Source organism: Panthera pardus, unplaced genomic scaffold (assembly GCF_024362965.1).
Source record: "Panthera pardus isolate Hobbes unplaced genomic scaffold, ASM2436296v1 HiC_scaffold_20, whole genome shotgun sequence".
Lineage (NCBI taxonomy): Eukaryota > Metazoa > Chordata > Mammalia > Carnivora > Felidae > Panthera > Panthera pardus.
In genome coordinates this window covers 32,624,694-32,650,944 of record NW_026526766.1, presented here as the reverse complement: position 1 = coordinate 32,650,944, position 26,251 = coordinate 32,624,694, and the positions used below count along the sequence as shown (strand labels likewise).

The 26,251-nt window shown below is 38.5% G+C and overlaps 1 protein-coding gene and 1 long non-coding RNA gene across 16 annotated transcripts in view; one reads left to right on the top strand and one right to left on the bottom strand.

Annotated features, from left to right (window-relative positions):
• Positions 1-26,251, bottom strand: part of KDM4C (lysine demethylase 4C) — a 437,058-nt gene that overhangs the window by 26,776 nt on the left and 384,031 nt on the right. For 13 of the 15 annotated variants that reach the window (XM_053907888.1, XM_053907903.1, XM_053907887.1 and 10 more), the window contains 2 exons: positions 17,628-17,678; positions 15,230-15,400 (listed from right to left, as the gene is read on the bottom strand). In XM_053907888.1, the coding sequence (XP_053763863.1) occupies positions 15,230-15,400; positions 17,628-17,678 (222 nt within the window). Of the gene's footprint in view, positions 1-15,229; positions 15,401-17,627; positions 17,679-23,537; positions 23,829-26,251 lie in introns of those variants that run through there. The other 2 variants (XM_053907896.1, XM_053907901.1) reach the window with 2 other exon arrangements.
• LOC109260121 (uncharacterized) lies at positions 15,337-24,969 on the top strand. The gene is made up of 2 exons (XR_002076879.2): positions 15,337-15,454; positions 24,523-24,969. It is a non-coding gene; the product is annotated as an uncharacterized LOC109260121 (long non-coding RNA).

Below are 26,251 nucleotides of genomic sequence, written 5' to 3'. Positions count from 1 at the left end.
TCATTTACCTCTTTCAGCAACCTGAGCAGGCCATGCTCCTTCCTGCAACAGCTCTTGTGTGTGCTTTGTTTGGGATACTCTCCCTCTGTCCTTTGTCTAGCTAATATACTGATTACTCATCTATATAAGGTATTTTTGGTTACATGCTCTTATAGGATTATATGCCTATCATCCCATGGCTCATCTCAGTTTTAAGTACATTTTTATTAGCATAACTGTTGTAGGTCACTCTTTCCCTCTAGATTATAAATTAGATGAGAGCAAAAACCATTTCAATTTTATACATCATGTTTCACCCAGTACAATGTTTGGCATGTAATAGGTGCTCACTGTAAACAAATTTTTATGGTAAAGCTACCACTTACTTAAGAGTAAGATATCCCTTGACTAGGGAATCCATAAATCACCATATGCAGGTATCCAGATGCAGTTAATGAAAGTCCTGCCCCTGGGGGAGTTCCTTCTCTACAAGAGGAAGGGCCTCCTGGGGGAGCATCAGCCTTCCACATCCATATAAGCCCCTCATGCCTGGAGAAGAAAAAGGACTTGAGCACCAACACAACGGTTTCCCCATCCTCATTAGACTGCCCCTGGAGGAGACCCACTTGTAAATATATATCATTTAGATATTTGTCCTTTCAACTTCATACAAAGCAAAATGTAACACAAAACAAAATTCTATAGAAACATAGTAATGACATGGGGCAGAGTTCAGGATAAATAATATAAAAAAATGGTTTTACTAGTATTGAAATAAATTTTATAACTAAATAAGATATTAAATTTAATACACAAATCATTTAAAAATTCTTTGGCCAGGAAGGGAATAAAATACCTAGTAAGAAGTGGAAGCAAAGTTATAAAACCTACTAGTAGCATCCTGGAATAAGGCTTGTTGCATGATGAGATAATTTCCAAAAGATATGTCTTACCTCATTAGGGAATCTCACTTAATGTCAATGGTGCTCATGTTTATGTTCTCTTAATAGCTCTCTTACAGTTCCTATTTCAACAGGGCTTCAGATCCTGGCTGCTTAGGATGCAGCAGCTACAGCCTGACTTGTTTTGTGCTAGTCACTGCTTTTACGGTATAAATCAAGTAAACCACTTTAGAAGATTAAACTTTATCTTTTACTCCCCACCAAAAAGAGGATAGCACATACAAAGGAATCATTAGGTCAGAATATTCTTAATTAAAGGCTAAAAAGGGTAAATATAAGGCATATTGTAAAAACAGTAGCCTATAAATATATTGTTATAACTATACTACTGGAAATATGCATAGTTATAATCCTCCTCCCCTTCTATTGAGTTGTTAGCCATTAATCTACAGAAGGCATTTTTTCAGGCACTGATCACATCAGCATTAATTACTGTTGGAAAACCCTGCTTGGATCTGAAAAACCGGGTATAAAACATTATTTAACACATTGTACTATTATAAAGGAGCAAAACATTTTTTATGTTTAATGATACTGGATAAAATATCTAAACCATAGAAGACCTGGAAGCATAATATCCTCTATCTTATAGAAGCAAGAAATCAGATGGTACAAGGCTGCTAATCTACAGAAACACGTACAACCAACAAATATTATAGCAGGTCACAGCTTTCAAGTTTTCTACTTACTTCTCAGCAGAGAACATTCTCTGAGGGAAAGAATGGAAACTGAAGGAAAAGCACACTGTAGTCTCTCTTTACATCATTCCTCCTCTCCCTTTACTCACATACTCTAGCTTCAAAATAAAATTTGCTTAGTAAAACAGAAGGCAAGTTTTATTACTGGTTCTCTCTCACCCATGAAAATCAGCTAACCTCTTTCAAATAAGGTATGAAAAGGAAATAATAAAATGAGTGCAGTGTCAGTTCATCAATAAATAGATAGCACTGACTTCTGGATATACTTATCAAACAATAATCTAAGTTCACTCTACTACCAAAATAATTTAAACCCCATGGTCAAATAGGAACATAAACTCTGTTGATTTATGAGCTCAATATCTTCTGGGATATGTCACCAATTTATGTGCTATATCCCAGTGTGTTAGCACCTGGGGTTGGCTAGAGGTGAAAGATAATGTAAAAGGGCTTGTAAACAGGAATCTCCCTGTTGACTGTTTGCCTCAGGAAGCTCTCACTGTTAGCTATATATTTCAGAAATTGTATGCAGAACATCGTTCTTACAACTGTGCTACAGGAAGGGTCAGTTCCAGAAAATTTAAGGCATTTATAAAACATGCATGATCATATCACACTCAGGGTCAGTATAAAGGTTTGACACCAAAATGAAGTTAGAGCAAGGAAAGATTTTAAAGTTTGAAACCTCACATCATAAACAGCTAGTGTGCCATTTTTATTTAAAGAGGAATAGAGGGTCAATAATGAATGGTGACATTCTGATACTGTGACGTGAAGCAACAGTGACAACTGGCCACATATTCATTAAAAGAAATGAAGAATTTTCATTATGTTTATATTTTCTATTAAACGGAAGTCGATTCAGCCCTCTAAGATTTAGAAACGATGTCACTGATATTCACAGTTTGGAGCTGAATATTCATGAGGAGCCTGTTAAGACCACTAGAGACATTTCCCAATAGTCCTGGCTCTCCAGTAGACACAGGTAACAGCAGCTGCATTGACACCATGGGTCTCTTAGCCCTCTTTTCACAGCACATGAAATTTACTTCATCTGAACTAGTGGTTTCAAATTTTTTCAGTGTTTGGGGCACCTGGGTGGCGTGTTGGTTAAGTGTCCGATTCTTGGTTTTGGCTCAGGTCATGATCCCAGGGTTGTGGGATGGAACCCTGAGTTGGACTACATGCTGAGAGCAAGAAGCCTGCTTAAGATTCTCTCCCTCTCTCCCTCTGCCCCTCTCCTGCTTGCTCAAGCATGCATGCACACTCTCTCCCTCTCTCAAAATAAATATTTTTTTTAATTCAATTTTTTTCAGGGCTAGAGGCTTGTTTCTTCAAATAAATCATATGTGGAATCCCAATCACTGAAGGCTTGGATCCTGCTCTAAGAACTAAATATTACCTGGAAATGGCATAAAAATTACAATATAAATGTTGACTCAAATTTAAAAACAATTCTTAACATTGACTATGAGTTTTAAGATAACATACTAATTGTCAAAAGTATTACTTAGAATAACAAATTTAATACTTGAATGTGTGAAAGGCTATTAATATTAAATCATTTAATATTTAATTCAATGAGTATTTATTATCTTACTATAATCCAGGCCATGTACTGAGAACAAAGTACATAATAGTAATTCAAACAGATGTGGTCCTTGTTTTTAAGCTCAAAGCCTCTTGGATGTCAAACATCAAACTTGGCTAAGTACTATGACAAACAAATTCACATTAAAATGGAAAATTTGGTTTCCTGTCTCACATTCAGGTCCTTTATCCATTTTGAGTTTATTTTGGTGAATGGTGTAAGAAAGTGGTCTAGTTTCATCCTTCTGCATGTTGCTGTCCAGTTCTCCCAGCACCATTTGTTAAAGAGACTCTCTTTTTTCTATTGGATATTCTTTCCTGCTTTGTCAAAGATTAGTTGGCCATACTTTTGTGGGTCCAATTCTGGAGTCTCTATTCTATTCCATTGGTCTATGTGTCTGTTTTCGTGTCAATACCATGCTGTCTTGATGATTACAGCTTTGTAGTAGAGGCTAAAGTCTGGGATTGTGATGCCTCCTGCTTTGGTCTTCTTCAAAATTACTTTGGCTATTCGGGATCTTTTGTGGTTCCATACAAATATTAGGATTGCTTGTTCTAGCTTCAAGAAGAATGCTGGTGCAATTTTGATTGGGACTGCATTGAATGTGTAGATAGCTTTGGGTAGTATTGACATTTTAACAATATTTGTTCTTCCAATCCATGAGCACGGAATGTTTTTCCATTTCTTTATATCTTCTTCAATTTCCTTCATAAGCTTTCTATAGTTTTCAGCATACAGATCTTTTACATCTTTGGTTAGGTTTATTCCTAGGTATTTTATGCTTCTTGGTGCAATTGTGAATGGGATCAGTTTCTTTATTTGTCTTTCTGTTGCTTCATTATTAGTGTATAAGAATGCAACTGATTTCTGTACATTGATTTTGTACCCTGCGACTTTGCTGAATTCATGTATCAGTTCTAGCAGACTTTTGGTGGAGTCTATTGGGTTTTCCATGTAGAGGGTAGGGTAGGGTGGGTGATGGGTATTGAGGAGGGCACCTGTTGGAATGAGCACTAAGTGTTGTATGGAAACCAACTTGACAATAAATTTCATATTTAAATAAATAAATATATATATATTTAATTGATAAAAAAAAGATTACAAAATGGAAAATTTTGGAGTTTAATTTCATCTTTAAGTAGGCACTCCTTCATTAATTTCCATTACATTGCTAACAAAAATTTTCCCCCTTCCGTTCCTTCTTTCTTTGTTTGGAAAAACAAAATATGCCCTTGCTTAAAACCCTAATCTAAATATATCAACTATTGCTCAGGTCTAAGTGCATTTAATCATACTTAAGATCTCATCACAGAAGGAACCACTGTTTTATCTGGTATTTTCTGCTCTTTTTCTTTAAAGATATAAAACTTAAGTTCAAATTAAATTTTTAGAGACCTATACAATACACATTCCCAAAATATTCCTGATATTAAGAAGATATGCAAATGAGCTGTTCACACGGCTTTCTAGAAGTTCATAATATTAAAAGAAACAACTAATATGGATTTTTCCCTTCTGTGGTACAATTTTGAGAAAGTTAAGTCAAGGAGCTAAAAGGAACCACAGTTTTTGAGCACCTACTATGTGTGGGTGTTGCACCATAATGATTATAGACTCTCTCGCATTTAATCCTTAGGGCAATTCAGTAAGTTAGGTTTCATGGTTTCCACTGTGCAGAACTTGAACTCTGACCTCACACCATGCACAAAAATGAACTCAAAATGGATCACAGTTCTAAATGTAAAACCTAAAACTAAAAAATTTCTAGAATAGACCCTCAGAGAAAATCTTTGTGATCTTGAGTTAGACAAAAGATTTCTTAAGACATGACACCAAAACCATGATCCATAAAGAACAAACTGATGATTAATTGGGTTTTACCAAAATTTATAACTTTTTCTCTGCAGACACTATTAAGAATGTAAAGACAAAACACAAACTAGGAGAAAATATTTGTAAATCATATCTAACAAAATATTCACATACCGAATATTTTTTTTTTAATTTCTTACAATGCAATAAAAAAATAAGTGAAATATTTGAATAGGCCTTTCAAGAACAAAGATGATGTATGAATGCCTAATAAGCACTTTTTAAAAAGATGCTGAAAATCATTAGTCATCAAAGAAATAAAAGTTAAAATCACACGGAGAGGGCACCTTGGGTGGCTCAAGTCAGTTAAGCATCTGACTTCGGCTCAGGTCACAATCTCGTGCTTTGTAAGTTTGAGCTCCGTTTCTGGTGAGTTTGAGTGCCCCTTCGGTGAGCACGAGCCCCACTTCTGGCGAGCTTGAGCCCTGCTTCGGGTGAACCCTGCTTCTCTCTTTTTCTCTCTCTCTGCCGATTGTGGGTTCTCTCTCTCTCTCTCTCTCTCTCTGCCCTTGCTCTCAAAGAAGAAAAAAAAAATCACACTGAGATACTACTACATACCTTCTAGAATAGTTATTATCCAAAAGACTGACAACACCAGTGGTGCTGAGAATGTAGAGAAACTATAGCTTCATATATTGCTGGTGAGAATACAAAATGGTACAGCCACTTTGGAAAACAGTTTGGCAGGTTCTTATAAAGCTAAACATACACTTACCATATAACTCAATAATCTTACTCCTAGATATTTATCCCAAAGAAATTAAAACACATGTCTACACAAAGACTTGAAAGCAAATGATCATAGCAGCATTATTCATAATAACTCCAAATTAGAAATAATCCAATGTCCATCAACCAGCAAATGGATAAACAAAATAAATCTTACTCACACATGAAATACTATTTAAACTAGGAGAAAAAAATGTGAAGTATCCAACAAAGGACTTGTGTCTAAAATACACAAAGAACTCTTACAAGTCAGTAACCCAGCTCATCTCTCTCTTTTCTGGTGCAACTTCCTTCAACACTCTGGCCCACTGTGATTGCTTCTATCTCTGAACTTACAATAACCTTCACAGGGTATTTTTCTTGTAAAATCTTTCAGATCAGCTCCTGGTTGGAGGTGAGGGGATGTAAGGGGCATCAGTGACGAAAATTAACACAAATGGGCTAGAATGGGATGGGGCATGAATTCCCAAAGATGAAGTGGCCTCTCAGATAAGAGGTGTCTTGTCATCAACCTGGTCTCTGCCACTGTAATGTCTGTGTGGCCACCTGACTTGAAAATTGAGGAGCTTGCCAGAATCCCACCCATGAATGTTTCTGGGAACAACTAATTTTAAATTTTTTTTTTTAACGTTTATTCATTTTTTGAGACAGAGAGAGAGCATGAACAGGGGAGGGTCAGAGAGGGAGACACAGAATCTGAAACAGGCTCCAGGCTCTGAGCTGTCAGCATGGAGCCCGACGCGGGGCTCGAACTCACGGACCGCGAGATCATGACCTGAGCCGAAGTTGGCCGCTTAACCGACTGAGCCACCCAGGTGCTCCTGGGAACAACTGATTTCGACCCACTTGGGTATTTTATTTTGCCTCCAGAATAACCAGGATCACTCCTACACCTATGTTTATATACCTCTGAATCTCCCATGGTGCCTAGCACAGTGTTGAACAAGCACATCAAAAAGAATGAATGACATAATTGAATATTCCCAAACACAGGGCAGATGTGGTTCATGGTGCCCACCACTCTTGGGCTTAAGCTCTATACTGAGAAGAGATGGTGAAATACTGGAAATTAATAATATTGCTCTCAAGTTCAAGGTAGTTATTCTGATTCTGTTGGACTAAGCTCCCTTGGAAAAAGGATGGGAAGCAAACACCAGCAACCTGTCTCCTGGGAATAAGTTCCTAGACCAATCACCTTGAGATAATTACTAAAAGGGAAATAAGAGAAACACTGTCAAGTGAGGGAAGTATATATTTGAAGAAAAATGTAGCTGACATTGTGCCTTCAGGGCAACTAGTTAATCTCCTACATGAGATATCAGGGTGATGACACACTTTTTTCTTCAGAGGATCACCAGTGCTAAATGGAAACTGTCAATATGATGGCTGCAGAATTGTAGTCAGTGAGATACATACAATTTATAAAAGAGAAAGGGAGTCCAATTCAAGCAAGGGCTTGAATCCCATTAGTATGCCCCAGGCTTTCATGCAAGAAGCCACACAAGAATTATACAAAAGTGAATAAAATCCCAGGGTTTGGTAAGTACCCACCCCCGCTAACTTGAGGCAGCTCATGAAACTTCTAAGACTAATTGGGGCCTCAGTGAAGAGCACAGTTTAGCGAGCTTATGAACAGGTGAAAGGAACTGTGGGTTTAGTCTTCATAGGTACGACCAGACTCTATTCCTCTAAATGGCCTTGAAATTCTTCACTTTTTCTAAATAAACTCCTAGCCAACAGAGTAATATTCCCCCTCAGTTGTAGATTCTATTTACTATATATTGATTAAACTGTGTTCTAACACAGTCTCTCCATTGTAAATTGTGTTTATAAAGGTGCAGTAGTGTATTTTGTAAATACTGAACTGCTTTATGTGTTGTTTTTTGAAGATTTCTGAAGTAATTCGGAGAATGTTAACTACTAAACTAGTGCCTGATTTATACGTTATGGACACGAGAGGCTTAGAAAAATTACAACATTTGTAAGAATAATATATATTAATAATATATATTTAATATATTAAATATATATATAATTTAATAATATATATTAAATGTATCTACCATTACATTAAAGATGTCCAAGGAAATTTGGTTACTTAAATTTAAAATGGTTAGGATTTGATCTGTCAAATTTATGCATTATATAAATGATGATCAAGGAACTAATGAGTTTGCACTTATTTTTCATGCAAAAATTATTAAATTTATAAATAAAATAAACTTTGTCAACTGAATTTGAATTTAAACTTTAAATCAAATGTTGATTAAAATCAAAGTAATAACAGTTATTCTTTTACGAGTATAAAAGGCTTCCCAAGGGAATACAGGTTAATGGGAATTGGTCAAAGCTTTCACCTCATAGACTCTCAGCTCCACAGTCAAGAAAGAGAACCATGGGCACCACTACTGAGCAGTCAAATACCACTTGGGCCATACCTGAAGAATCCTAGACCAACAAAAGTCCCCAGAGCTTTCTCTGGCAAATGTCCATTGATTCTAGGAAAACCAAGACTGGCAAGGGAAGTGGGAGGTTAGGGGCATCGATCTAGAGCAAACATAACCTAGATGGTATGGGATGGGGGGTGAAGTCTCTACCCGACTTGAAAATCCAGAGAACCTCAAAATCTAGGAGTCAATAAGAATTTGAAGATGCTTTCCAGGATCCCATAGCATATAATGTTTCTGGGAACAACTAAGAAGTTTATCAACACCCCTCAAATATTTTCTTTTGCCTCTGGAACATTCAGAGTCACGCCTACACCCACACTTGCCAAGTGGGGTCCTAGGGGATGCTGAACAGCAGCTTCCACACCGTATCCATCAAAGGAGGCACAAGGTCTTCTACCACAGCTATACTAAGTCACGGAGAGCAGACTTCCAAAAAGGTGCCCCAAATCATGGAGGCAATAAGCCCTAAAAGGTAGGGGCTGACCCACATCCTGGACCTGTGTCACCACCTAGCTCGGAATGCTGGGATAGAGCTTTTCAAAGCTTTTTTGTGACTTGGCAAGTATCACATCTGTGAAATGAACATGAACTTACTTTGGAACAGGGTTTGTTATGAAAAGCCACTGAAATAACACTTTAAAACCCAGAAAAATACAAGCGTAAGTGTAGAGAATTAGGTCCTTTATTATAAAGTCTGAAGATGCTAGGACTGCTTTATATGCAGCAGGTAGAAATGATAAACTGATTCAGTGAAATATCATATGTACGGGTGCCCATTTAACTAACAAGTAGGACAGAATTCTGTTCCTCTAAAATACTTTCTAGACAAATTTCATCAAGACCAGAAAAGGGCAGCATAAATGAGATGGGGAGGAAAAAAGTTCCACAGACTGACATTAATATAAAATATTACATTGTGTGCCAACTCTGTATCAGGCAATTAGCTCACTTAGTTCTTTCAGTAATCCTAGAAAGGTAGAAATTATTATTCCCTTCTTAGTGGGGAAAAAACTGAGGTGTGAAAGTTGAAGCAATTTGCCTAGTCCTGAGAAAAAAATTAGCCCTAAGAACTTCAGTCTGCATGACACCTCCCAGAAACACTGAAGGCCATGACAATCCATCCTTAGAATCCATGACGATCCGTCCCTAGAATCCTGAAGACTATAGTTCCTGTGCTTCTTTCACATTTCAACAGAGGCTGAAAAATCTAGCAAGTCCTCATGGAAATTTCAGTGATGGACTCTTGCTGTCAAATTTCTAAATGGTCCTGTTTCTCTTCTCACACCCAGTGGTGAATGTTAAGTGCATGTCCTAGAGCCATCCAGGCCTCACCGCACTGTCCTCCTCTCCGGAAATGAGCTCTAAGTTCAGAGGAAAGGAAGCAGCCATCACTCTGGTGTCAGCACAGACATTCGAGAAGAGCCCAGGTGGCAGCAGCAGCTAAAAGGAGGCCCTGGAATCACTGTGCTTGTTGCATTCTCTCAGGTGGGCAACTTTCATTCCCATCAAAATAGGAGGAGACAAAAAAATTCATCAGGAAGTGTGTTGCAATTTCACAGACTGACAGACGGAGGCATGTAGCAATACATCTTTTATTACTTTCCTTGACGGCTACAGATTGCATGCTGAGTTTAACTGGGCTGATACACACATTCTGCAGGTGTATTGTTGAGAGAAAAAATTTTGGACATTTTTCCAGCTATCATGGAAATAAAGTGCCTAGGTATGGAAAGAAATTCCTGGTAGTACAAAGAATATTTCTCCCTACTCCTCCAAATACCTTCTAGTTACATAATCCTAACATAGTCATTTTCATGCCTGGTAAGTTTATTTTTAAACATGGATAGACCAGACTGCATTAGAAGTTTCTCTTCTGTTGTGTTTATAAAATGATTCATAATCAATGATTCTACAACTAAGGAATGCAACTTTTGCTAAAGCCTTAGGCTGCAAAAGGGGTTGCATCTACTTTATACATAAATAAACAGCTTAGAATAATTAAATGTGATATTCTCAATGCTATTTTCACAGTTAAAAAATTGGAATTGCGCTGTGCCCATTCTAGGTAGCAAGCACCCACAGCTCAGAGAAGCTACTTCTTCACTAGCCAGTGACACTGATGTCATATTGCACTTGATGAAAAGAGCCTTCCCAGAGGCACTCACCTCTGATAAGCACATTGTGTGGATTAGAGGTACAAAGAGAATAAAAATCATTTTCCACCTTAGTGTCAGATGCCGCAGGTGTATCAGCTAATGAAAACAAAATTTCTCTAATTTCCACCAAATAATAGTTCTACCACCATCTATAAGACACGGAGACAGAAACACAGCTGACTCTCTTCTTCTTATCTCCTGATGAGACTTCCCATTGGGGTGTCAGGCATCCTAGGACTATCCCAGAAGACACCTCTGGTGTAGGTGGAGATCATACGTGGTAGTGGGATAACTGCAGCTGCAGCAACTAATGGCCTAAAAAATGGCGATGTGAGCATGTTTACACAGCATCACATACAGGAATAAATACAATTTATATGTGAATATATTTATAATATACTTAATTATGCACACACATTATGTCTTAAAACATAACATCAAGTTCCCCATCTCAAACTGGTCTAGTTGACATACTACATTACAAAGGCATTTAATCATGTAGCTTTCGTTAACTTTAGTGAGAAACTCAGACCCCAACCAATCCTTGATAATCCTTTAAATTTTAAAAATTTGCCTTACAAAATCCATGACTTGGCTTTTGGAAGCCTAGATGATGACCAGGACAAAGTATGTGGCTCCTGGAGTGGATCTATAGACTGCTACAAGCCACCCAAAACAATGTGGCTGCTTTATGGAAAAGAAAACTACACCTTGAGGTAGAATCAGAGCTTCTCATATGACAAGATGAAGAAAGAGTCTTCTGAAATGACACAGGAAAATATAGGTTCTGGTTAATTTTATGTATCAACTTGACTTGGCCACCAAGTACCCACATATTTGGTCAAACATTATTCAGGGTGAGTTTGTGAAAGTGTTTTTGGATTGTTTTAATCTCTGAACTGATAGACTGAGTAAAGCAGACTACCCTCCCTAGTTCGGGTGGGCCTCATCCAATCAATCAAGGGCTGAACAGAAGAGGCTGACCCTCCCCCCAAATAAGGGGGAGTTCCTCTGCCTGAGTGGCTTGGAGCTGGAACTTGGCTTTTCCTGCCTTCAGACTTGGAATGAAAATCAGCTCTTCTCAACCCTGCAAGTTTCCAAACTAAAACTACACCACCGTCTCTCCTGCTTCGTAGGCCTTTAGATTTGGACCCGGAATGAAACCATTGCCCCTCCTGGGTCTCCAGCATACCAACTGCAGATCTTGGGACCTCTCAGCCTCCATAATCATGGAAGCCCATTCTTTATAAAAATGTCACATAGGGGCACCTGGGTGGCTCAGTTGGTTAAGCATCCGACTTCAGCTCAGGTCATGATCTTACAATTCGTGGATTCAAACCCTGCATAAGGCTCTCTGCTGTCAGTGAGGGGCCTGCTTCGGATCCTTTGTCTCCCTCTCTCTCTGCCCCTCCCCCTTTCACACTCTTTCTCTCAAAATAAATAAATAAACATTAAAAAGTCATATATATATGACATATATATACATATATACACACACATACACAATTTTAATATATATGCACTTGTAATATATATACACTTGTAAGATATATATATATATATATACATGTATACACTTTTAATATGTATATTACACACTTTTAATATATTTATTATATTAAATACAAACACAAAAACCCTACTGGTGCTGTTTCTCTGAAGAGCCCTGACTAACACAGCATTACAATGGAAAAAAATTCTTCCCTACAGAGCCACCAAAAAAGTCAAGCTAGAATGTCTCTTCCTCACCAAGATAAATAGGTCTCAGCAGCCAACAAATGGTGATACTATTAGAAAGTATGTGATATTTGAAAATAAAACATGACTGAAGTATTCCTACTTATATAAGAAGTCTGGAACAAGTAATCAAAAATGTAAGAGATGGGATGGGGTGGGGTAGAGTATTGAGGGTGAAGGAGAGAAGACCAAGGTGGTCTTGAACAATCCTATGAATTTTTTTTACAAGGGCAATATACATTTTTTAAGTTTATTTTTGAGAGAGAGAGAGAGAGAGCACAGGAGGAGTAGAGAGAGAGAATTCCAAGTGGGCTCAGCACTGTCAACACAGAGCCTGATGCGGGACTTGAACCCAAAAACCATGAGATCATGACCTGAGCCAAAATCAGGAGTCAGACGTTCAACCCACTGGGCCACCCAGGTGTCCCTATACTTTTTCATATCTTGTAAAAACTCAAAAGATTATATAATAGCAGATGATTATAACTGAGTTCTTCCTGCAGAAAGTATCTTTTCACACCAACTGAGGCAGAGGCAGATGCTAGCCCCTCCCTCCAAGGCTATAGTTGTGACCACACACACACACACACACACACACTGCTGCTCAACCTCAATCCTTATCAAATATGCTAAGTGACAGCTAATCAAGCTGTAAAGAATGTTGTTTCTTCATTCTCATTGACTTAAATGCCAAGGTGGTCCTGAACAATCCTGTTCTTCTCACGGCACCCACATATACTTAAGATCATCTTTGTTCACAGAGAGAGGAAACAGAAGGTGTAAAAGGAGAGACTTTTAGAATTTCAAAAAACTTCCAGGATCACAGACATTTTACAAGCTAAAGACATTTTAGGAAAGCTTAGAACACGTTGGGTATATGGAGACTTTGGAAGTGAAAGGGAATTTAGGATTCATTAAACACTATCATGGATAAAGACCTAACTACTTGCTCAGGCTGGGGATTGGTACTCAGAAATCTTCCATCCCACCCTGCAAAGTCTCCTGGACTCTACCAGCTCAATGGTCACAGTCTGCACAAAAGAAAGCTAATTCTGAAGTGAGAATGTAACCTGGACAGGCCAAGGCCTCCGTCTCCTGCATCTTCTGTGCCTTTCTTGCCCTTGCACATCCCTTCCTCTCCTTTCTTCCCAGGGGTTAGGAACAGCGGCTCTGGAGCCAGACTCTGGGATTGAATACCTTTTCTGGTATTATTAGCTATGTGTGACCTTGTTATTAGCTATGTGTGACCATGGGGAAGTTATTTACCTCTTTGTGCCTCAGTTCCCTCAGCAGAAAAATGTAAACAATAGTAGTGCCCAGTATGTAGAGTTGTGAGGATGAAATCAGTTCAAGCACAACACATTCTTAAAGTGATCCTGGCCTGTGGTACATGTTGGTGTCAGCTCCTTACTAACCCTGTCAAGTCTCTTACTCATTCTTCCAGACTCAACAGGTAGTAAGTTGCTTTTGGTTCATTTATTACATTTCTCACATGGTATAGAAAGCACCCATTTACCAGCCTGCCTTCCTCTAGACTGAGCAGGAATCACACATTCTCATTATCTTTCCCAGCACCCAGCGTTGGCACACAGCAGGCACTCAGTAACTGTGGATTGAGTGCTTCAAGACATAACTAATTCTAACAAGGAGAATGTGTTACCTAAGGGCTACTGGTTATGAATGGCAACAGCAATGCAGTAAAGTGAAGCTCTAGGTAGAATTCTGCAAAGAAACACAATTCACCCTTTTGGTGTATAATCAAGTCCTGGGATTTTTTTTGTCTAAATTCATTTGCTTTAAAATCTTTCAAATAAGGTCACTTTGTTTACATATTTGCCCCTCTTTTTTTTTTTTAATTTTTTTTTAACGTTTATTTATTTTTTAGACAGAGAGAGACAGAGCATGAACGGGGGAGGGTCAGAAAGAGGGAGACACAGAATCGGAAACAGGCTCCAGGCTCCGAGCTGTCAGCACAGAGCCCGACGCGGGGCTCGAACTCACAGACCGCGAGATCGTGACCCGAGCCGAAGCCGGCCGCTCAACCAACTGAGCCACCCAGGCGCCCCCATATTTGCCCCTCTTAATGGTACAGAGAAGTAAACACAACAAAGCTAATTGAATCAATGTTACTTTTGCCCCAGGAGACCAAGATTCTGAAAATATTAATGAGCAATCTTCTATGGTAACGTTCAATTATCAATTGCACATATAATGCATAATCATTAAAGAATCATTAAAAAAATGCCCTTCCAAGTAAAAACAAGAGCAAAGCATCAAGCAGAAGTTACAACTACATTATTGAGGCCTGGCTCCCCCAAAATAACATTTCTCTTAAATATAGAAAGGATAACAAGATGACCACTGGACTAACCCTGGTCTCAAGTATCTGATTTGAGCTCAGTTTCAAAAAACCTTTTGTGGAAAGTATTCTTCTCATGAAACATGCTATTAAAAAGAAAGCCCATGAGACACATTCACGAGTTCCTCTAAATCCCGAGGTGTTTACTGAGGAGACAGAGGAAGGAGAAGACAGACAGACACGCATATGCACACACCTACTCATCCTGTATCAGACCAGTTAAGAAGCTCGGTAAAATTCAGTCTTTTTCCTAAGTGACTTTTGTTATTCCAATATGAAACATCCACAGATGTTTCTGTTGGATCACAGATGTCACTGTCAGGTCAGATTAATAAAAGCCATATTTCCAGTTAAGCATAAAGAAAAAGAGGTAGTAAAGGAATTCAAATATGCTAATGCTCTGTAACAGAAAAGAATAGGTGAATTTGCATTTGATGTTTCCTAGCCACATACACTTCTCACTTACTTAAAGGAATTTGGGAAGATGAGTCAAAGTACACATGGCTACTACTTAGAATGAAAAACACTAGGAACCTCCTGGAAAACAATTCTTGTCAGTGCCAAAAAGCACACCTGAGTTGAATATTAAGTGAAATGAGTTACTCCAAAAGCCGAAAGAAAGATTGCTAAAAGGTTCAGCTAGTTTAGTTATACAAAAAGTAAACTGGGGAGCAGATCCCCCAGGAATTTACTCACCACTATATCCTCAGGGAATGTGTCTCTGCTGAAGGAGCCATCATCAAACACAACCTCATAGAAGGTCTGCGATGTCACAGCGATCACTCTGCAGCTGTAATACCGGGTGTTCCGATGCTTCGTGATGACTGTCTGCCCCACAGAGATGCCCTTCTCGCCAGCCTTGGACTTCTAACAGAAGAGGTACACAAAGATGAGAGAAAAGAAACAGGAGAAAGGGAAAAGGTAGGAACAGAAAAGAAAAGATATTTATTTAGAAAAAAATAATTCACATGGTTATGATATATATTTTTAATTTTTAAACTTTTTATTGGGGAATAATTTCAAACTTAAAAGTTACAAGCATATGAGTAGTACAAAAACACCCATATACTCTTGACCCTTTTACCCAGATTCACCTATTGTTACCTATTGATATTTTTAACATTTTACCATTTCTGTTTTTTTGCATATTCTGACTCTATTTTATATATGTGTGTATTTACACACACAATGTTTACATATGTAATTCCTATGTTTAGAAAATACACAACTGACACACATATATATCAATACACACACACGCACACACACACACACCATCACAGGCCTTTTACTCCTAAATATGTCAGTTGTGTATTTTTTAAGCACAGCGATTTGCCTTCACATAACCACAACAGAGTTAGTAACTTTAGTAAATGTAACATGGATGCAACTTATGTTCTGATTTTGTCAACTGAGCCAATAATGATCTTCAACACCACCCCTACCCCCCCCCCACCCCTGCTCTCCAGCACAGGGTCCTGGGGAGTCAGGTACTGCTGCTTCTCTTTAGCCTCTGTTAATCTGGAACATTTGACTGCTATGTTCTGCTATGTTAATCTGGAACATTTTCACAGCCATTCTTGGTCTTTTATGATCGTGAGTGATACTTCTGAAGGACACAGTTCCCCTTCTCCCTTTTTTAATAGAGCATTTACCTGATGTTTCCTCATGATTGGATTAAAGTTATACATTCCTGGCCAGAACACCACACACATAATGTTGTATTCTTCTCAAGATATCACATCTGGCAGAACATGATGCCTGTCTGCCTCTCAATGGTGATGTTAATTTTGATCCTAAACAAACTGTAGTCCAATTCCTCCATGTTACAATCACTATTTTTCCTTTGCAACTAATCAGCAATCTGTGGGAGAAACTTGAATGCCATACAAACATCCTGTTCCTGTACACATCCGCTCAGGTTTAGCACCACTGACGAGTTGTTCCTGATCCGATCTTTACTATGATGGTAGTGATATGCCGATTACCGCTGCTCTCACACTCCCTCCACACTTAATTGCTGGCACTTGGCACCTGTTAAGTAAGAGGCTCTCACTCTCCCCACATTCTGCTCTTGTGTGGCAGGGGAGGAGGGAAGGCAGAAGACTGCAGAAATGGTCAAGGGCATAGGTCAGGGGCTATGAGGGGAAGAAGGAAGGAGGGAAGTTCCTTTGCCATCGTAAGGAGTCAGGACATTATCCTGTGGGCCTAAGGAAGCTACTGAGAGGTGGAATGAATAGAAGAGAAATGATCTAGGTCTGTATGGCTATAGATGGAGAAGGTGAGTGGGGAGCTTATCACAATAGGCCAGGTGGAAGATAAGCACCTGGAGTAAGGCACTGAGGACAAAGGTGCTCATGATTTGGATGGAGGGGTGACTCCCTCCCAACAAGTGTGTCCCTACAGCCTCCTACTTGTAGAGTGAGCTCTGCCATCTAGTTTCTCACATGCCTAACAAAATAAAAGGGTATTTTTCTCCTTGATACCATTCCCCAGTGACTGTTGGGTTGGTTGGGGAAATTTTCTTTGCCTTTTGATGTAGTTAGGTAGATGTGTAAACATCTTGACAAAAGACAACAGTAAGAAGGCTAGAGTGATTTAAGTGCACTACGCTTGAAGCAGACATCATTAATAGCTAGGCCAAAGTATGTGACAGACACCAAAATAATTACCTAGTTTCCTGTTTCGTTCTCCACCCAACCCCTTTAAATATATCTAACTTCTCAAAGTAAGAAGAACGACTTAGATGTAGATAGTAACGAACACGAGTGAAAGCAGTTTGCAGTTACATAACTCCAAAACTGGGCCCACAAATGCTCCTAAGGACTATATAGGCTTCAGCTAAGTGTAGGGGGCGACATGACAGCCTGTGTGGCCATCCACAGTGGCCCTTAGTGACTTCATGCTGGCAACAATTTTTGTAGATGTTGTGATCTCTCTGTCAAACTGACTTAAAAACACTCATGGTCAGGATTGCAAGTACTATATTTTACCATATATGATATTAGTTCCTGTGTGCATATCTTATTAAAATTGGAATTAACCCTCTAAGGAAACAATGATTTGGATTTGAATTCTAAGCTCTGCTACTTACTAGCTGTGTGATCTTGGGATCTTGAACCTTTATCAGCCTCAGTTTGTTCATCTGTAGGAGGGATAATATTTACATTAAAGGTTTGCTACAAAAACAGGATAAAGTACATAAACTACCTAGATTCACAGGCAATTGGTTCTTAGCTACTGTTAACTGGTTTTATTTTTGTTAAGTGGAGAACATACATAAGACCCTAGCCCAGGTTAATCAGCCACTCTTCTCTGCTGTCCCTCAGTACTTGGCATGTATGACTGTGCAGCACCCTTATTTCACACAAGTGGCTGAATCCAGTCCCATCACTGTTCTGCTCTTTACCTCATCCACTTCTGATTCTAACTCTTGTCAAACATGGGCACAAAGCTATATGGTCCTTAGCAGGGAAGGCATGTAAGGTGGCCTCCACCCCCCACTCCCAACTGTCTTCAAGTCCTGCCCAAATGACACCTTCTTGGACTGTTCCTCCTACAGCAGGGCAAAATCCATGCATCAGCGCCAGGCCTACATGTCTTTTGTTCCACAGCACCCACCACAGTATGTACAACACTGTTACTGCTGGATGAATGATGAATGAATGAACAAGTGAATGAATGAGTTTTTAAAGACAAATGAACGAACTGTAAGGATGGTTACAGACACATTTTCATAATAGGAGTGGACTAATTCTAATAATTCATGGTCCAGAAAAGGGAAAAGAGAAACAAAGGGGAGTTTCAGGAAGATGTTCCTCTTTCTTGGAGTGCATAGGCATGTATATGAGTAGGGGGAGGGAATAAAGAAAGTTTATGGTGAAATTCACAGGGTCTGGAAAGTGGAAGTGGCCAGTCATGGGAAAATAAAAGTGATACAGACTTGATAGAGAAAAGGTTGACTCTACACACAACCACCTTCTTCCTACTTAGGACCTGAAATTTATGCAAACTGGCTGGTTGGAAAGATGGCCAGCACACAAATTAAATACATAGCCTTCACCCAAGTAAAAATTTCCATGAGCTTCAAGCATGACCATTTTGTAGGGAGTAGTAAGGAAAACAGATTTTTTCCATAATGCTATTGTGATAGGATTTCTGATTTATTTTTGTACAGAAAATTTATTGACAAGAATTCCCCATAACTGATTATACATTCTCAAAAATATTTCCTGTCAGAAAAGCCTAAGGATCTATTGATGTTAACAGGGAGGCTCTATCAGATTATAGAAATGGCTATCGTATTTTAAAGATTAGTACACAGGCTAAGGCTGAGAAAGTTAAATTTCCTTCAAAATGCACTAAGCAGAAATGAACAAACAGTTGTTTAAGGAAAAAAAGAAGCACAGTTTCTTTTAAAGAAAGCTAGAGCCAGTTTGAAATGCTGGGGATGTGAAAAAAATGTTAAGCAAGAAATGTCATAGACATTCCATGAAAGCATCAGAGAGTTCCTGGGACACAATTATATAGGTGGAGTTACCAATACATGTCCATATACCTTAGTTAATTAAATTCTCCCAACAACTCTGTGAGGTAGTTGTTATTTTCATTAAATAGATGAAGTAACTGAGGTACACAGTCAAGGGACTCTTCCAAGATCTCAGAGATAGTGAGAGGCTACTATCTCACTATAGTGAGAGATAGTGAGAGGGCTCAGAGGCAGGCGCTCTCCTATAGCGAGTGCCTTGGTATCATCAACCAGGAGAAGAAGATACACAGACAGAAATCAGAGTATAAATAAAACCTACCATGGGTGGACCCAATGGAATTCAAACAGTTGCCTAAAGAAGTTACATTTTCTTTTGCTTTCTTTTCTGATTTATTGAGCACCTCCTCTATTCTACACACCCGTTGAGATACTTCTCAGCTAAGAAACCATTTAACCACCCCAGTATATTCAGTATACTCCCCAGTATACACAGAGTTGAATCTGTAACTTGGATTTGAAGCCTATATGGAGATGAAAAATGTATAATGTATAATGACATGCTGTCCATTTTTCTCCACGTACACATGACACAGACACACTGTGGTAAGATGCAAAAATGTCCATACATCTTCATTCCTTCCTGTTTTCACATCCTTTGCAATGAGACCTTGCAGCTCTTCCTTTCAGGGACTGGACATTATTTCCCCACCCTTCAAATCTGGGCTCACCTTGTGGCTTAGCCTGCCTCAGCCAAAAGAATACAGCTTAAGTAATGGAATGCCAGTTTAAAGCCTTTGCTCAAAAAGCCTTGCACACTTCTGAGGTTTCTTTCTAGGGGCTCTAGACTGTCATGTGAACAAACTCAAGTTATCCTACTGGAAGATGAGAGATCACATGGACCAGAGCTCAGGTGCTAGACATGAACCCAGCTAGGAAAAGGCAAGCTGTTCTGTAGCTGACCACAGATGAATGAGGCAATCAGCCTGGAACAGAAGAACCACCCCCCTGAGGTCAGCCAAAATTTGTGACCTACAGAATTTCCAGCTGAAGAACTATCATTGTTTTAAGTCACTACATTTTGTGATGGTTTGTCACACACACACAACTAAGAAAAAAGAACAGTAAGAAAAAATATACTAAACTGCTAGCAGATATAACTCTAGGTAGTGGGATTTTGTTTATTTGCCTCTTTATGTACTTCCCTGTACTTTCCATTACATATTTCTTTAATTATTGAAAACACTAAATGTAATAAAATATAAGAGTTTTTGTAAGTTTCTAAGTTCTTTAAATGACAACCAATCCATAGTCAGGTCTACTTAACTGAGATGCTCAAAAAAAGCTGAAGCCAAATTATTTAGTAAGAAAAGACTACCCTCATCATTTATCTTTCAGTTAAATAAGATGAAAGAAGGGCCTCAGGAAATGATTTGTAAAGTAGAATGATACACAAATTTAGTTATAAAATTTCATCTGACTTTTTTATATCTCCCTATATTTATGCCAAATGTGACATAACAAAAAAGGCACCTTTATTTTGTTCTTATTAACCACTAATGATTCCTAAGACATGCTTACATGCTTCAGTAAAATGAATAGATTTTGTTCTCAGGTTTGGGGTTCTATTTAAAAAACAACAATAACAACAACAACAACAACAAAAAACAACATCAAAACAAAAACAAAACCCCTCAACAAATCTTTTTCTATTCATTGCTATACCTGTCCTCTCCATCATACTAAGTCACCTCTAAGGGGCAGCACAAATAATAGGATGTTGAAGTGTTTTCTCCCCCGATACTGTGTTGCCCTTAGGAGTGGGCTTAGAAAGGAAACAGGCCCTTATCACATAGCTCTCTAACTTTTCTGTGACTCTACTGATGTTTAAATAAATGGCCACACTTGAAAGAAAAGATGGCTAACTATCAATGATCACAACCCAAATAAGGAGAAAAAGATGTTTCTAATGCCTGGCCTGGTTCATCAAAGGCATTCCAACATCGAATAGGCTAACTCAAAAAATTTAACGCTAGTGTTGATAAAACAGAATGAAAGAAATCATCACTGCCTACCTGATGAGTACACTATAGTAGTAAATCCTGAGCCAAAGAGTCAAGAACCAGCTGGCAAGCAATGCAAAGAGGAAAAGCAATGCAAGGATGGACATGGAGTAGAAAAAAAAAAGAAAGTGGCATTTAAATAAGCAGTTACTGAGTGCTTGTTATAAGTAAGGCACCTTGCTAGGTGCTAAAGATTAAAGTACAAGAAAGAGAGAGTCCCTTCTCTCAAATAGCTCACAGGCTAGTAGGGAAGACAGACATAGCTCACCAAAATGCAAAGTATTGAGAATGCCCAGATGAGGGCAGGAAGGGACCTTCACAGGTTTCACTACAGGGAACATCTGAACCAAGTCCGAAGGAGCCAGGAGGCACTCTTGCACACATGCCAGGAAGGCTATTTGAGAATGGAGTGTTTGGTGTCACAAACCTCTGGCCTTTACCACCTTGTCAGCCTGTGGGCACCTACTCAGAATAATGTTTTTAAATGTATAAAATAAAACAAGAAAAGATTACAAAAGAAACAAATTATACTGAAATAATATTGAGAAGTAAATTTGTGGTATAATATCTTTGCTTCTTTAATTATGTATTAAATACTATTATCTAGTGGCAGGCCTAATAACTTGATATTCTAATTTCAAAGTTGTGATGAACATAAGCAATATTTTAAATCTCTGTTACAATGGTAATATGGTTTCTATTGTGGACAGAGTCACAGAAACTGTTAATGCCACCGTGGCCTCAGAACTGACGGGAATTGTTAAATTCTTGCTAAAGTTAGTGGAAAACAGTGGTAAATCTTTCCTCATCCTTTAATAGACAAATTTTCCTTGATACTAAAGTATAAAAAAGAGTTTACCACCTGGAATATTTAAAGGCACAGCAGCCAACCTTCTAACAGCCTTATAAAAAAATCACAACAATATTACTTACATAATATTGTGCTTGTATATAGTGAGATAAAAGAACACAATAGCGAAATGAAAATCAATGAAGGCATTTCTGTGAAGGGTAAAGTTATGGAGACTAAAACGGGTGTGACCTAAACTGACACAGGAATCTAACTTAAGTACTGAGGCTGGAATGTACACTGCATTCTCAAATATCTTTCTCCCCATTGGGTTTTTGAGAGCAGAGAGCAGTTAGTTCACATAAGACCCCTAAAACAAGGACTCAGGGGGAAGGAGTCCTGTGTGGCAGAAGGAAGGAAGATTCCTATGCTTTGGCAATATCTTCTCTGATCAGACCTGGCAAAGGCTTAGCTGTGTTTATGCCTGGAAGAAGGGTCACTCACCGTCTGACAAGGTGAGTCATGGGCAGAGATGTCATCTTGGGAAAATCCCTGACTGGGTTCTCCATCTATATAATGATGTTAATAAAGGGTGTAAATCCAAACGCAATAGTGTATATAGAGCCAGCAACACTGGAGAGTTGAAGAAATGAAGTAACTTATCCAGCAAACCGGCCAAAAAGCACATTTCATTTATCTCCAGTAACCTTCTCAACTTTATTATTTCTCCCTAATTTCTATGATTTAATAACCCATGAGATATTATTATTGTATTTTTTCAAGGTACCATTTTATAAAAATTCCTAGAGGGATCTGAGTAAATTAATACCCACTATTCTTCTTTTACCAAATTTCTGTAGTAGAAGTCACTCACATAAATTTGCCTTGTAGTAATGAAAGCTTTCTTTGTAAAATTACAAGAGCTAGGTAAAAATCTTCTACCCGGAAAAACCCAAATCCCTGGGGCTTCATGAAGAAATAATTGCTCCAACAGCAGAAATGCACATGCGGACCCATAAAAATGTCACAAGTATTTAATTTTCTACACGTCTGTTTGTTCACGTGTACTTTCACTTCTTGTGCATTTTTAAGTACAAACATAATACAGTGGGAAATGGTGGTAACCAGTTTCCCAGCAGATTTAAGGTCTTATTCATTTAAAATGCCTGTAGAAGTATAACTAACAGGCTGCAGAAGATACTGAGGAAAAACTAATTCTTTTCCATCTGAGTCATTAGCTCACCTCAGAGATCTTGTTTGGTAGGGAAGTGAAGAGGACTGAGACAGGAGAACCATCTTTAGATGCTCACTCTGTCCATGTAGGGAACTCTCAACAGGTAGGCACCACCTGCTTTCTATTCTGAATAATAAACAACTTACTTCAAAAACAGCAGAGAGCAAAGTTCACATCCATTAGACTGGTGGAGCTGGAGGGGTGTGGAAGCCTCCCACTGCTAAGATGGAACTTGACATGCACTCCTCCTAAGTCACATCCAAACTCATTAGTTGCTAGTGAACATGCAAGTCCCTGGATGCCTGCCCCCAGAAGCTCTGCCTTGGGCTTTTACATTTCAGGAGCTCTTCAGCCTTCAGCATAGCAACAGTAAAATCTGGAGAGAACTACACGTTCAACAAAATCTCAATCATTCACAGCAGGCTGTGTGTGTGTGTGTGTGTGTGTGTGTAGAAATTAACAAGTTGATTCTAAAACTTATATGAAAATGCAAAGAAACTAAAATACTCAAAGTAATCTTGAAAGAAAAAACAATTTAAGAGGAACTACAACAGGGGAAAGGAGCAGGAAAATCACTGGCTCAATTATAAGGTAATAACAACTTTAAAAAATTACCTCAGATGGGACATTTTCAACAGAGAGAAGCAAGTATCACTATATGGCATTCTTGCCAATAAGGATTTTTGAATCTCAATTACAGCTGGTGTATGGGTTCAAAATAGCTAAAATAGATGCAAAAAAAATGTTACCAGAAAATTCAAAGTAATAAATTAGACTAATTAAATGGTTATACAGTTTTTCCATGCCACTAAGAAGGAAATCCAGGTAAATAATGACACTATGTAAACTAACCTAAGCTATAGTCTCAAGTTGGAAAAGTGACTACCAAAACCGCACAGTCTAAATAAAATGTCACACATGCTGTGACTCTGATGACTTGAAAGCTCTATATCTTTTAATGATTTGTGAACTTCTCTGAAGTGCCACTTCATCATCTGTAAAATGTATACAATCATAATACCAGGGAGGTGGTGATTATAAGGACCAAATGAGATAAATAGTTATATATAAACGTACACGGTAAACTATAAAAGTCACTATACAAATATTAGCTATTATTATATTACTTTTATTCACCTTAGTCTTCAATGACACACTGCTCCCAACAAAGGAAGGTAGTCCCCTTGAACAGAAGATAAAATTAGGGTGGCATAAGCAATTGTGGTTCTATAAAAACAGAGTAGTTATATGAGCATGAGTGAGAGAGGGGGAGAGAAAGGAGGAGAGAGAAGAGAGAGAAGAGAGAGAAGGAAGAGAGAGGGAGGGGAAGGAGGGAAGGGAAGAGAGAGACACACAGTGAGAGGATGCACTAGATCTCAAAAATCCAAGCTTCTTAGGTTTCCTTTGAAATTTCAGGAGAAATAGCCATAGGAACAATGGAAGAAGAACCAGCCAACAGCTTTCTACCACCCCTCATGACAGCAGAAGCACAGAATTTGCCTGGCCATCGCACCAGTGTTAAAATCTTTCCATTGTTAATCAAGAAAATGAACATCCATCTATCAACCTATCTAGTTTTACTTAAGTGCATCTCTGTGCCAAGCACTGTGCTTGAAAAAGATATGTGGGGTTCCTGTGGAGGCGGAAGGGATGGGAAAAAACTGAGAGGTTCTGTAGCAGGAACCCTTTCTTTCCCCCCCCACGTTCTCTCAAATATCACCTGAAGGTAATCTCTGTGGTCCCTATACCTTTGGCAAAAATTACTTCTCAGTATCTAGTAAGGACACCAGTCTTTACTCCAAACACATGATAAAGATATATAATAACAGATTTGAAGGTACAATTAAAAGGTGTTGAATATAAGGGTTGGAAATTTTGTATTTTCTTCTTATTCCTGAAAAATATATGAGGAAACTTAACCAAAAGGCTTAACTAGTACTCCAGGAGGGTCAAACAAAACCAAAAGTAAATGATTAAGGTATCTGATGCCCACAGAAAAGAGCATTTCAATTCCAATTGCTTCCTGCCACAAGCAAAAGCTTCTGAGTGCCAGGTTATCTCAGTAATGGCTCAAAGAAAAATTAAAAGAATGCTTTATTTAAAAATGTAGAAACAGTAATTTCTTAAGTTTCTTCAGATACTACACTCTGTAATTTCACTGACCCACTACACACAGTGTGGGATAAACAGAATGCATGGTATCTCACACACACACACACACACACAAAAAGCCAATTTCAGATAAAGAATGGAAAAAAAAAGAAGAGCTGATTTGCAGGTGTGAGACTGTCAGACCCCAAGATGGCTACCAACAATTTATGGAAAGGAAGGGCACAGAAGTTGGGGTGTCCCCAGGCTGACTGGCTTCCTGCAAAGAGACCTCATAAGGGCTTTTTAGTTAATCCAGGGTTTTATACATCATGTTTGTTAAAAGTGGACAGATTATGTTGACCTAGAAAGTAACTTCTTAGATACAAACGTTGGAACTTATTTACTTGCCATTTCTATTGTTTGCAGCTAATAGTCTTAAAAAGCTACACTTTCATTGCATTTTGTTGGTATCTATGGGTTGCATTATGACTATGGCATCTAATTACGGTACTCTACATGAAAGAATTGAGAAACCCTATCTCTTGTGCTTTACAAGATGTTGGAATGTCAAATACCCTTTCCTATTGTCTGTCTGTTGACACATTCCATTTGTATTTCTCTACTGTATCCATAGTTCTTCATTCTAATACCAATGTTAAAATATGGGATTAGTGTCACTACCTAATTTTCTTCACAAGCTATCAGACAATAAAGCGTGCCTTAATTATTTTCTTTTTTAAAAAAGACTATAAATTGCTAAAGAGCTTAAAATTTTCTGGGTACTGAGATACATTAATTCTGTGGAAAAAGTGCGCAAGCATTTTACATGGAAACATACCTTACCTATGCTAAAAAGTGAAACCAGGTAAGTGGTCCTTGGAAAGGAAGACTTGATTTCCTCAGTATGTGTGGTCCTTGAAGTCGCCAAATTTCAACTGTGTCATGTAAATACTCCTTCCTGCAGTGCAAGCCTAGGTCTTGCTGACTGGCTCCCTGGTTCCATGCATGCTGTGTAATGGGGAAAACAGAGCCAAGAAGGAAACACGACACGGAC